Genomic DNA, 14152 nt, shown 5'->3' on the forward strand with positions numbered 1-14152 from the left:
GTATGATGTATTTTCAAGCTGTAAGGTTGCCCACTAGATGGCCAGAGTTCAGTATCTTGGTGTTGCAAGAATCTTTGAAAGTACAGAGGATTAGTTTTGGTCAAATCTTCATTAGAGGTGACAACCCCAACACATATTCAGTTACTTATAGTGCACCTGGTTTATTTAGGGCGTACATTGAATATCCAACACAATCCCAAACATAACTTTTTATTCAAGTATTAAAATGTAAAGCACATTTTTCGGAATATCAACAAAGTACGAATCAACACAATTAGAAAAGCAAAACTCCAACTTTTCCTTAACAATCAATTTGTAATATGTGTAATCTCTCCAGATATCCTGGCTCCTCCTCAGTCATGTAATGCATAGAAATGTTTGCACAGTAGCTTTAGTAAGTGTCCCAAAAATATTTCCGTTGGTCCCTTAACTAAAATACAAAGGGGATGAAAACGTAATAAAAGGGTATTTGGTGTGTGGATCCAACCAGCCAAATTAATGACAAATTTACCAAGAGCCAAGCAGGTTACTGCACTTAGCAAAGCACTTTCACACATACAGCTTCATCAATTTGGAGGGTTTTTTCTGCATTTGGACTACAATGATGTTTATGAAGAAGCTTTTTTAATACACATTCGTTTACATATTTTCATGAACGGTGTAGTGTTTGTTCTTAAAGCCAGATAGTATAGCTATAAACATAATGCTGTTTAACTATCAAATAACACTGAAATACGCCCAAACTGCTTATTATTCATCAGTAACATCATGCTTGATTTTTATCAAAAGTGAATATAAGAAAGGCACAAAAAAAGATGAATTGTTCCCGCAACATTTCCTTTTGATATTTTTTCACTGTGTATCCTATGTAATCTATTTAAATTAACACATTTACAACAGTTACCTCATTTTAAATGAGAACATAATCAGGCAAATCTCCAACTTTGACAGGGACAGAGGCATAGATATTTAAAGAGCTGTTGTGCCTTTGATTTGGTTTAAGTGGTCTGTATGCCCTTTATATTTGACATCGTCATAAATCTGGTAATTATATGAGCACATTACTGAGAACTGAGGTAATGGGCTCAACACCTGGGAGACATCTTGAAATAACAGACGTGACCAATGGCAACCAAAAAAAAGCCCAGGGGACAGTCCTAATGCATGTAATAAATGCCGCTGTGAGAGATATTTTAACATTCTTTCTATTTGAGTAAAAAAAGAAAATGAAAAGAAAAGTTCCAACCAGTTGACATCAACTTGTAGCCCCCACACCAATAGCTGGTGGCTGCACGAAACCTGTTTGCCCCAGGCACTCTTCCACAGAGGAAGCAAACACCATGACTCTGACTTAACTGAAAAACAAACCGAACTTACCAAAGTGCCTGTGAGTGCTTTAGATTGCAATAATTTCTGAAAATTATTTCTTTCTACTGAAGCAGTGCTATTCTGCCATTCACGTACTTACAACAGGTAATTAGTCAAATTAGTGACTTACTCAACAAATATTTCTGGGGTGACAAAACTAAGAACATGTGCTTGAAAGAAATCAAGTAATCCCCAGTGTAGAAATAAACATTAATATAACATAAACTGTCTTTATAACATTAAACTTAAACTTCCTAAATAATAGTACCATGAACACGCCACGATGCTCTTAAATAAGTGCATCAGATGTCAGTCCTATTGCCAACAGTGACAGGTAGAGGATTGTGTAATACAAGAATGCACTGCACTCAAAAGTATTTTCTTCCACATGTAGCACTGGGTTAAGAGGAACTCTGGAGGAAAAAAGAACAGACGAACAACTAGTGAAGTGATGTGGGCTCTGCTGCAGCATTAGACGCCTGTCTGCTGAGGGCCTTGTCTTCAGCCATCCTTTAAGGGAAGGGCAGTCTCAGAGCACAACCTGGAGCCGAGTCATGTCCACCACAAGGACACTCGGAAAGTCCTACAAAGTCTTGGTGGAATCTGTCATTTCCATGCTGTCAGTCCACCGTGATGCCTTTCTCTCTGAGCTCCTCTGTCACTCGCACCAGGTAAGTGGGGTCTGGGTAGCCAAAACTGTCAGGAGAAATAAAAAAGCCATCACTGAATCTGTATGAGCTCAGACAGCAATAATGCCACCCAGCCAAGGACATCAACTAATAGCATTTCCTTGTCAGGAACTTGAATTACATCTGTCAGTCTTTGCGGAGCTCTTTTCTCGGCTATTGCGCCTTTAAAGGAAGTTATTGAGGCTATTACCAAATCAAATCTCAGTGGCCATTCGCCTACAGCTAAAAGGCCATACATACCAGCGGGGCCCGCCCCATATTGAGGTCTTGTGGTGAATGTCATTCCAAGTGATGACATTTTGCATGCCCGTAGTCATGGAGGTACCGATGGTGAAGATAAGGCGCTGTTCAAAGGCCCGGCGCAGCAGGCCCAGCACACGGTTCCCCTCCGGACTGTCAGGGAGGTAGGCCACTCGGTCAGTTCCTGGGTACCTAACACCTGGGTTTGGATGTTCTGGCTGTTGGCAACAAATGAGTTAAAACAGGATTAGTTTAAAGGAGCATTAATGGCATTAGTGTTTGTCTATAGGGTTCCGTGTCACACTATTCTACTAATCAACAAGTGCTCGGTAATGCACCAAGATATGCTGCAATGTATCTAGTAAACGTCTATGTAAACAATGCTGGATTAAAATACTTTTAAAAATCAGCTTTGCATATTTGGATGAGGAAGGAAACGCACTCAACACCTTTATTAGACCTCAAGGATACACACAATGCACTGAACAGTGAATGGAGAAAAAAAAAACCCAAATACTTTAGTTTGTTTAGAAGAAAACATTAAGATCCCTTTAAATCACTCGAGTAGCCAATTAAGCTAAATAAATCCCTCTGAAGCAAGACTGGGACAACACTTCCTTAAAAGTCCTCAGTCCTTCATTTTTACCATTTGAGGGGGCTTTCACACCTACCTTGTCTGGTCCTGACTTTCAGACTTTTCAGTTTGATCCAAACCAAACCAACCAACCAACCTCCCCTGGACCACGGCCCGGACCAAACAGACAAAATTTGGTCTGACAAAAAGAGGTAGTCTCAGTCCGGATCAAACTGAACCATGGTTCGGTTCATTTCTAGTGTGAAAGCATTTTTTGGATGGTTCGGACTTTCAGACCATTTACAGGAAGTTTGGTGGTTACCGTGTGAACCGGAAACAAACACATGCACAGAGAAATGCATTGAAATGAGGCCACAATTATAAATTTCCCGTGTCAGCTCATCTTTTGATACAGACGGCCATCATGGAAGCAAACTGCCACTCGCATCTTTGGTCAAGTATGGGGAGACGCAGCCCACATAGATGATGACAAGAGGACGCAGGTCTGTCATGTAAAGTCCTTTAGTGCGGTCGCATAAATGCAGTGTGAAACTAAACCAAATTAACAGAATGTATCGAAATGTATCAAAAAATAAACTTTAGTTCAGACTTTGGTGCGTACTTTCAGGTGTGAAAGCCCCCTAATACTCAGATCAATTTACAAAGTAATTTCCAGTAAGTTTGTAAGGGTATGCATTTTGTGCTTGCCAACTCCTTATTGCAAATACAGGCCTGTTTTACAGCTGTAAAGTATGTATGTCATAAAACCCACCTTACCAAATTCATCCCTGCCTCAAAAGACTTGACAATTCATTTAATAGTGACAGCTACTTCAGAATCCTGTGTTTTGGTGGTTTTGGTGTCTTTTTTGTTTACATTTGGATCCGAGATTGTACCTTTAATTTGATGTATTTTATTTATAAAACTAGATATTACGGGTTGGATGTAACAAGAAGGCAGGTAAAGATTCTTAACGTGTAAAAAAAACTAGATATCAGTCAGGGACAGAAAGGAAGATTTGCAGTCAAGCCCTCTGCTTGACCTGATTGTTTAAAAATACCTTAATGGTTTCATGCAGTATAACCTTATACATGGTTAGATTGAAGAAGTAAAATGAGATGTTATCCCAAATTAATTCTAATATTTATCAATGTTTAATTATCTGTATTTTATCCAAAACAAGTGTGAGTTGAGTTTCATTACACCCATAGATGACTATCAACACTGCAAGTTATTACTTACAGTCTGCATCTGCTTGTATGCACTTGGTCTACTTACCGCCTGTAGGCCAGGAGGGAAGCTGTAGATGATGCAGATACACCCATAGCCTTCATGGCCAGGAAGCTCCACATCAGGGTCTCTCTCTACGATCATTGTACCATTGGCAGGCTGGTTCCCAATCAACTGGCCGTACACTAGCCGACACACAGGACACGCTTTCTTCACCTTAAAGGCTTGATCCAGGCAAGAGCGACAGAACGAATGGCCACACCTCTCCAGGGTAGTCTTTTCCACTATGTCCCCCATGCAGATTGAACACGTTTTGTTGTCCTCTGCCTCGTTATGGGAAGCCATGCTGGAATCCGCATCCTTCCTCTGGGCTGCCTCGTGGAGCATGGCGCAGGCCTCCTCGTCAGCAGGCTTCCTGAACCTCTGCTGCTGTCTTTGGGAGCGCCGAGGCTGGGGAGGTGGAGGCTGAAGTAGGCTCCCCTCTCCGTTCGACTCCAGGACTCCCACACAGGGCAGCAGAGCCCTCTTCCTCTTGGGTCCCCCCTCCTGTTTGCTCATTTCTTTGCGGGCACAGCGGCATAAGTCAATGAAGGCTTTTCGCGTCTCGCTGGAGATGGGTCCATCCATCACCCCAGCTCCGGCGCTCCTGGAGCCCTCCACCGGCTGCAGCCTCACAGCGCAGCAGCCCCCCCTTTCTCCACGCCTAATGATACCAGCGCTCATCCCCTGCTTGTTCTGGAAGTCAATGAGCCAGGGCCGCCCAGCTGCAGCCAGGTAATCCCACACTGCCTGTGAAACCAGCACCTCATCACTGCCCTGGCCAGCACGCACACTCATCTCATCAGAGGAAACTGCACAGAGAGGCACACAGAAGTCATCAGCACATTAGTGTATGAACAAAGGTATTCAGACTAACACAATTTCCACTTGTGTGAATGTAAATCCAGTTGTAGATGTTGTCCCCTAAGACTATGCACAAATCCATATTATTTCCATCTGCAGCATGGGCAATGATGCTATCTTTTGCTCAGAGGAAGCTACAATAGTGTTGTTGTTTCTGCTGGCTGTGGTGGCTTTTCTTTCTTTCCCAGGTGGCCTAACAGCTCAGGCAATGCAAATTAAAAAGCAACATGGTCTATATTTCAGTCATTTTGTTTGCACTGTATCTGTGCATGACAAAGTGAATCGAATATCGCGACATAGGGTGGCTATATGCAGTGGCTGCAGCCCGTCAGAGGAATATACACCAAGCAGTATCGCGCATTGCTGAGGAGGTATCAGCTGTTCAGAGAGATTCACACTGTAAACAAAGGAAACTAAAGCCCGTCATTCGCGGAAAACATGAAAGCTAACTGACAGCCACATGCAAACACAAGAGTGACACTCCTTTAGGTTAAAAGGTTACCTTGTGATCCCATAAATCCCCTCAATTGCGAATAAAGCGTCCTGTTGAACAGAAAAAGAGAGGGAGAAAGACTGAAGAACCGGGACAAACGTTATCACAGCTGCTCGGCGGTGTTTTGACTGAGCCATCCTCCGCAGCAGCAGCAGCAGCAGCAAAGCGAAACCCCGCGACTTCGCAACATTAGCTTAGCGTTTGAAACATTTCGCGTTCAACATTTAGCTAAGTGTGGTTACTTAGGTACCTCACCCTTTGCCGTAGCTCGTCGCTTGACTGTCAGGGAGGTTTCTGGCTGGATTAAGGAGCACAGTGCTCCATCAGGGGAGGCCTTCTATTTCTGACGTGCTGCTGCAGTTTATCCGCGAATAATTAATGTTTTGTAGTCAAGACATGATATCCACACGTATTCCCAAGCTCATGTCTCTCTTTACGCGTTCAGCAGCCCTTCCCTGGCCCTGGCAAACGCCATCCAAATCCCGCACCTTGTCCCCAGTCTCGCCCGTGTTTGCCTTCCCCTGTACGTCCTTGGGATCGGCGTAACACAGAGTAAACAGTATTTGCGGTCACGCTTCTTATCAGGCTCCGAGCACGCTAGCTATGTGACACTTTTCTCCTGGCAGATAATATGCTCTTTCTTCTCATTTTGAGTCCGTGTCCTCCCTGTTGACCGCCGCACAGGAGCAAACATACCCATTAATAAGGCGACTGGGTCCTACGAGAAAATGTGACCAGGAAGTTCGTCACCGAGCTGAGCTGATTGGCTGACAAATTGTGGTTTGTGCTTTTTTTTCTTTCTTTATGCTTTTGAGTGAATCACACTTTTGTCGTGATTAACAGCTCCCTTGGATAACGCACCGCTCAGTGCACATTGTAAGTACACACACTTGTCCAGCCCACGCGCCATCGAGGGAATACCCACTCATTCAGTTATGATGCAAATTAAGATGTCTTTCCGGGTACACTCACTTATTGACAGCGATGATGTAATTGTTGACACTTTTGACAGGATACATTGTTTGTGTAGAACCTTAGTGTATAAAACGGCATGAGCTTTTTTTTATTTGTGAGTACATAGTTCAGTACCACATTCTTTAAAAATGATGGCTTGAGAGATTAGACTACAGCTAAAATTGTATAATAATATTTATATTAATAACAACAGCAATAATAATAGGGGCCTAGAAATAAATAACTTTATTGTCTTATAATGTAAAGCTACTTATTCCCAATTGTCGAACTTATTTCCTGGGTGTATACGTGCATGTATATAAACAACTGTATATATTGTTTTATTTTATTTATCTTATATGTTACCCTATTCTAATTTAATTGTCTGTTATGTTCTATGTGTGTAGCATGAAGAGACTACAAACTTTCATTTCGTTGTAAAACCATGATAAATACATTTCCTTGATCATTTGATTGACACTGTCAGAAAGATATTAATGTTTATTAGGGGGTTAATTTTCAGTAGCCTGGTGTTGAACTTGACTGCGTAATAATGACAGGTGTTTTATCCGTCCATAGGTGTAATTTACACTGGGGAAGCTTTGGACATGTCCCCATCACATTTTGAAAGCATTTGTTTGGGCAGTGGATAACACATACCTCTGGTGTGGAAGACCAGGGAATGTTTACTAACAAAGGAAAATGCTTTGAGAAAGGTTTATCTGCACAATAAGAAAACATGCTATGCAATTTAAATATAGAAGAAATAAATGTGCATTGTCTGAAAAAGTAACTAAAAAACAAGCTGCTAATTGCCGCATTATATTCTGTTATATTTTTTATATTTATGAATTGTCACCTGCCAGCTGAATTTTTTGTTTCCCTTTTATATGATTAAAGACATTTCCACTGCAAATTGGAGCAGAAAATGTCTCTAGAATGCAGTCCCCAGACCCCCCGCTCATATATTACAGTATTTCATATTTCTTCAAAATACTGTTAAAAATCTTCTTGTCTTGTTCTCGTGCATCATCACATCTCATGACCCAAGTTCATCATCATGCCCCTAATCTGAGCCATTATTTCCCCACCAATTTTCAGCACAAATGAAGCCCTTGTATCTGCTCCATTTACAAACATGAGTCCATTTCAAGACCACTGTAAGCTACAACCTCAATAATAAACATATAGTTAAATTAATACTTTTATCCCAATGCCTATCCCAAGTTACAAGACAGTTGTCTTTAAATTGCCTATTTTTTTTGACCAACAGTCAGAAAAAACAAAAAAGCACCCAGAGTAAATCAGTGTATTTGTCTATTTGAGATGTTACAACCAACATGTTGGCATTTTTAACTTCATAAATTGTAGTGTTTTGCAGTCTAAGTTATTGTTTTGGTGATCTCAGCTGTGAAATCTAATGTTTGGGAGTTGGGTGCAAGACAGAATTGCATTCACAAGTTTATTTCCGATTGGGAAAGTCAAAATAACAAGACTGCAGCATTCCAGAGATCAGTTCAATCAATCGGTGGCGTCTACTCCATATTCGCACAGACCTTTGGAAGGAACAAATAATATTGACAAAAGCACAAAAAGAAATTCAGCATAGGCTCAAATCCATTTCGGTGGGCTGTTCAAATAAAATACGGTAAACACAGGGCTTGTGCCTACATCCACACAGTCCCAGTCCTGCTGCTTTTCACTTAATGCAGGGCTGTAAACCTAAGCTTCACTCAACTATCCCATAGTCACTGGCTTATAGTGACCTCATATGACAGGAGACATTATCTCTCTCTAAAACTGATTCACAGGCGCAGTATATTTTCAAATAACTGACTTACTGACAATATGTCTCAACACCTTCCCCTAACACCTACAAATGAATGATAATAAGAACATCCAAAGAACATCCTGCTACATATCAACCTCTGTAATGGATCAGTTATCATTGTAGTTTTTCTCACTTGCTTTGGGACACTTGTCGAATGACTATTAAACTTTGTCAATATATATGACTATTTATATGAACATTAGGTCAGTAGTTCACATGACTATAGTCTTTTATAATTGCTTTGGCACAAAATGCACTGAGTAAGCCTTGCAGATCAAAATACTTCGCATTTGTTTGATATTGAATCATATTTCTTTCAAATGCAGTTATACACATGTTTATTGTGTAAATCCCTACATGCTAAATAGAGCAACAAACAATCACAATAACCTGTCACACATATATAAGTTACATAATAATGATGTAGTATTTTCGTAAAAGTTGTCAGATGGATGGACTGAGGCTATGGCTGAGCGATATGGCCCTGAATGTAATCACAATAAAAACATTTCATATCATTCAGTATTGGCAATTATCACAATATATGTCAAAATCATTAAGAATTTTTGCTCCAGAGTGAAAATTGAAGAAACCAGAGGGTTAATTGTGTGCTTATCTTTATGGTCAGAATGTGACAAACACTTGATGCCAAACAATAGGTCACTTAACAAATCTGAGGTAGAACATTCAAAAATATTATGATAAAATCTTTTTTTTTACAAATATGATTAGTTAATAATTTTTCAGGCCTCTTTTTCTCATAAAAAATAAATATTTTAATAGAAAAATTAGTTGCTAATTTGTTCGTTATTCAAATGAATTAAACCAAATATTTTTTGACAATATATTGAACATTTATTATATTGTTACTGAGGAAAATTATATTGCGATAATTATCATTATTGTTTTATTGCCCAACCCTAACTGAGGCAAGATGTGGAACAATTAAGTTTCAACTGCTGTCCAATTTAGCTGACAGGTAAAACTTTTAATCGATCCATTAGAGTGCGGGGCATTATGGTGAGGGAGAAGATAGGTAGAGGGAGAGTCAGAGAAAGATCTGACTGAGTAATCACCTTTTGCAGGTCATATAGAGTGGTGTGCTGAATGTACCACGTGGTGTGAGGATTGCACTTAGAGTTTTCAGTAGATGTGCCAAATTGATTGAGAAAAACTGTAACCCTTTAGAAGAAAGTGAGTTCTTGTGATTCTTATTTTATGTTTCAATAGCAAAATAAGTGAAAATGGTTGGTCAGTTTTTCCTCTTCCAGTTAAATTACGGTTTTTGGTTAGATTTAGGATTTGCTGATGTGACCGTTGGCTCTGGCTGTAAGGGCCCACACTTTGGATCACCCTGCTTAAGGAGCTCAGGCCATCAACAGCACACAATATATTTCACATTACACTATTTCTCAAAACACATTCATAATGTGATTATATGGTTTCTTTATGTCAGTGTAATGAAGTGAATGAAGATTATGTGGGACACGTTAATTACAGCAACTGAGACGGTGGAGAATCTGTGTACCTGAGTATCGGTAAAACAACAATAAATCTAAAATGAACATTACGAAGCAAACAGCGGCAGGTCCGAGCTAATGTAGCTTTAGCTAGCTGCCCTGGCTTGCATTAAGGCTAGTGTAAACAAATTGCTCCACATTTGCTTTGTACCGTTACATCCTTTCTTGCAGGCTAAATAAACACATTGACAAAATACAGGTGGTACACAAGATAGTAATATAAGTCACGTTACCTGGTGAAGTAATGTGGAAAGCGATACAACACTACACCGGATAACAATAGCAACTGCTGGGCGTTAGCCGGCAATCTAACATGACTCTCCATAACACAGCCTTTCTGATGTTGACTGACACGTCATATGAATCTCGTTTGGTCTGACAGGCTTCAGCAGATACAGCTATATTTTTGTTTTGTCAGCCTACTTGGAGTTTATGGCTACGTTCAGACTGTAGGCCAGTGTGACCCAAATCAGATTTTTTTTGCCCATATATGACTCAAATCTTATCTTTTTATGGCAGTGTGAACAGGCCAAGTCACATGGAATCTGATCTTTTCCAGTTCGGAATTGGGCCACTTCCATTCCAGTCTGGACACTGAGGTCGGAATCGAGACTAACAGAAAGTTGTGAACACTCCCCGTAGGAGGACAATAAAAAGTGTCCCATGAGCTAACCTCTGTTGCTCCTTGTTTACTTCTGTAGCCTGCAACAGCATGCTGCATGTGACGTCATGTTATTCTTCTGCACATGCGGGTCACTTTCAGGCCGCGGACAGTTCACACTGGAGTCTGAGGCCCAATCCCAATGTCCCCCCCTAAGCCTTAAGCCCTGAACCCTCACAGACTTTACTGACATCACTTGGAAAGTGATTGAGTGCAGGAGGCTGCAAGGGCTCAGAATGCTGTAAACAGGAACGGGACAGCACTTTGCCTCATTATCACTTTACTTTGAAGACGCTGAAACACATTGCACACTTTTTATTGTATGTTTTTGTTTCCGTTCTTCTTCTGCTCTTATAAGGCGGATTTGCCGTGATATTTCTCTCGCTTCCAGGTGTCCCCTGGTAACCCCCGTGTTTCACTGCTGTGAACTGAGGGCAATTCCCTCAGGCAAAGTCTGCAGAAATGCGGAATTGCGAAAAGGGTTTAAAAAGGGCTCAAAATGTCCCCAAGAGAGCCCTCATGTACTTGATGATTTGACAGTGGGACAGCCCTAAGTTCTCGCGGACTTCCCAGGAACACGCCTCATCGGGTGGATTGGGCCTGATATGGGCCACATTTAAGTAATAATGTGAACTGTCAAACATAAAAAAAATTGGAATTGAGCATTAAGGCCTGCAGTCTGAACGTAGCCTATGTTGGATCCTGTGTTGTGCTGTGAGACGGTTGTTTTGTGTTGTTAGTGGACAGCATGTTGTGAGCTGCATTGTTGTCACTGTAATCGCAGAGAGCCTTTGGGGCGCGCACAGAGCTGCAAGAAGCAGAATAGTGGCTGTTGTGAGCAACAGAGAAAACAGTCATGTGCTTCATTTCTAAGTGAGGCTACAGCCTATTGAAAAAAAAGAAGTAAAAATCTGATCTATTAATAAGTGATTTCATTGAAAAACTACATATATCCCCTTTAAAGTTGCAATTATAGAAATAATATAAATTCTGGGGTGGATTTTCTGTTTTAAAAGAAAGGCCAGGGAAATGGAGGGTGCAACAAAACCAGAGCAGCTCTTCTTTTTTTAAAGATGCAAACATTATAACTAGAAGTCATCAAATAATTCATAATTTGTTAGTAGTTAATAAATTAGTGATTTGTTATAAAGTTCGTAAATGCATAAATTTTAAATTACACTAGAATTTACAACCAATATGAGCTCGTGAAAACCCTCTTAGACAATCTGCTGTGTAAAGACTTAGATAATATGTGTATCGCTGTATAGTGCGATGTATAATGTAAAATCTGTTTAATCCTATCTTTTCTTTTGTTTACAGTTAGGCCATTTGAATTTGCAGAAACTGTTTATATACTACAGAGTTTCACCAGTATGCTTGACATACTCTATAAATGGAATCATTAAAATAAGGCCAGTAGGCAAACCTTTGACAACTGGACCACACTAAAGAAGGAAATTAGGTTTTAAGATCACAATAATGTATCCAAATAATAGCATATTATCTGCCAGAGTGACTGGTACGGCAGCACAGCAAGCTATTTTTAATCATCCATTCAAATCACATTGCAGCTGCAGAAAGCTACTGTCTTTAGTGACTTTAAAGTGCAGGTGGAATCATTAGAGGAAAATAGTACAATTACATACCTATCTGGGGAAATTTAGCATTATATGGTAGATGTTGTTGAAATAAATGTTGGATTACTGAAAGATATCAATTAAGCTGATGCTGCTAGTTTGGTTTGCTTTATAGGGGTTCTATGATAACGGACACTAAATATAAAGGGAATTAAATACATCCACAGACCTTGCTGTGGACTGATCCTTATAATATAATCTTACAAGTAATGCTCAGGTCTGTCAACTTGAAAACTGATAATGTGTCTTTCACTCTTTGCTTCATGCCCTCCAGCCTCTCTTCTCCAGTGTGTCTTCCATACCTCCTTGTGTACAGGATCCTTGCACTAACCTATACCCATATACTAAACCCTCTTCTGCAACTCCAGTCTGAGGCAAACACTTAATCTTTCAAATATTTTCATCCCATCCTCTCTAACATCACCAGTCGTGTCCCACACATTCAGAAGCTGCTTGGCACTGTTATTCTATCCAAGTTATTATTGTCATCTGTGGCTCAATCCACAGTGAACGTTTCCCACTCTTGTGATGGTGCTCGCTCTATCCCTGCCTTTGCGTTTTTTTTCTACTTGTTCTATTGACATCTGCCAAGTCTCAAACTGGTGACGCTGCCTCTCAGCCTAATTTGTCCAAGTTCAACTGCTTGAAGTTGCTCCCAAAGTGGCATCAGCTTTAAAGTCATCTGTCAATTTCCATGTTATTTTCTGCTGCTTGAGTGTTTTGACCCACAAAGAAAACCACTAGAAGTCAAACACCATGGCAGCAGGTGCATCTAACAGTCTCCTTTCCTATGGGAACCCAAACTGATAAAGCTAAGCTCACTCTAACTTAATGGCTGAGAGCAATGCTAAAGAGGCATCTGTTAATAAGCCAGCTGAGAAAGAAGCTGTGAAGGGAGATGATTTGGCTTCCACCACTGTGTTTGTGCTCGCTCTCTAAATAACCACAAGCCAGAGCCATCTTTTTTTCATCATCTCCAAATGCAGAAATACCCTCAGTCTTCTGCTGTTTAAAAAATAAAAGTTATACTGTTGACCTCCTGCTACTCATGCCACCAAATGAACCTGTTGTCTTATTTATTGTAATGGGAGGTCTCACAAAGGTGTCATCATTACCTTTCCCAGCTTCCTCTATAGTCCTTTTTTCCCCACTGGTCCTTCTCCAGACCAACATTTCTTGATGGAGGCAGGGGTTAAGAAGAGCTACAAAAGAACTATCTTTTATTCTGTGCCTGTTTTTAATGGCAATGAATGGAGCACACCATTAATCACTTGTAAAGCTCATATTGTCAAAACTGACTCAACCAGGACAGGGGAAACATCGGCTTCATATTCTGGTAACGAGGACGGCGGCACTTGAAAAATGGACCATTGTGACAGCTTCCAGACTGGAAGGAGCAGTATCCTTCTCTTGCACTTACTGCTCCTGTACCACCTGAAATAAAAACTGCTGCTCTTGCCCTTGATATGAAGCCCACATTGACGACTTTGAATCATTAATTACAGTTGCAAAAGCTCCCAGTACAGATAATGTATTTTGAAATAATATAATATTTTGAATATTTTGTGCATTTACCCTCTTTGGATCAACAGGCTTATCTTTCTTATATCATGTGTAAATAAAAAAATAAAAAAACATACATAGTGTGCGAAGTGACAATTGATTGTAATCAATAAAATAGGCCTACACTTTTTGTTAAAGTCAGCAATTATTTCCTCACAGTTTGCTAGCTCTCTGTTTTGTGTGTGCTCTGAAAATAAATCTGTAAATGGAAAACAAAAAAAGCGGTGTGGACCATGACACAACATTGTTCCAGCTAATCAGCAACAGGTGATGTTAGTGCTCGTGCACAGAGGCAGTGCGAGAGAGATCTATACACCTGCACAAACATGCTGGACTTCTTGCACTGTGAAGGAGATGGCCGAGAAAAAGCCAGAGAGGAAAAAGTCTGAAGAGTATTAACAGAACCATTATACAATGTAGTGAAATCCAATACAGTTCTACATCAAATGCTATCTTGTTGAATCTAATAGTCTGCAGTGTCAGGAAGCT

At 40.3% G+C, this 14152-nt stretch overlaps 1 protein-coding gene across 3 annotated transcripts; it reads right to left on the reverse strand.

The window, feature by feature from the left end:
* Positions 1–194: 194 nt before the first annotated feature.
* On the reverse strand, positions 195–6242 carry dtx3 (deltex E3 ubiquitin ligase 3). Of its 3 annotated transcripts, XM_046057429.1 has the most exons (5): positions 5753–6187; positions 5507–5547; positions 4150–4952; positions 2298–2515; positions 195–2064 (listed from the first exon to the last, which is right to left on the reverse strand). In XM_046057429.1, exons 2-5 carry the CDS (start codon positions 5517–5519, stop codon positions 1989–1991), a joined length of 1110 nt encoding a protein of 369 aa, XP_045913385.1. In that variant the 5' UTR covers positions 5520–5547; positions 5753–6187; the 3' UTR covers positions 195–1988. The 3 variants fall into 3 exon arrangements, with proteins under 3 accessions (XP_045913385.1, XP_045913386.1, XP_045913387.1); XM_046057430.1 differs by lacking the exons at positions 5507–5547; positions 5753–6187 and adding an exon at positions 6194–6242; XM_046057431.1 differs by lacking the exon at positions 5507–5547.
* Positions 6243–14152: the final 7910 nt, after the last annotated feature.

The sequence above is a fragment of the Micropterus dolomieu genome, linkage group LG08, assembly GCF_021292245.1.
Source record: "Micropterus dolomieu isolate WLL.071019.BEF.003 ecotype Adirondacks linkage group LG08, ASM2129224v1, whole genome shotgun sequence".
Lineage (NCBI taxonomy): Eukaryota > Metazoa > Chordata > Actinopteri > Centrarchiformes > Centrarchidae > Micropterus > Micropterus dolomieu.

Excerpts from the sequence above, each read along its gene's own strand:
- dtx3 (XM_046057429.1), bottom strand. Across the intron at positions 2,516-4,149 it reads TCCCTCCTGGCCTACAGGCG|CCAGAACATCCAAACCCAGG; the intron begins GTAAGTAGACCA and ends TGTTGCCAACAG. Across the intron at positions 2,065-2,297 it reads ATATGGGGCGGGCCCCGCTG|TTTTGGCTACCCAGACCCCA; the intron begins GTATGTATGGCC and ends TTCTCCTGACAG.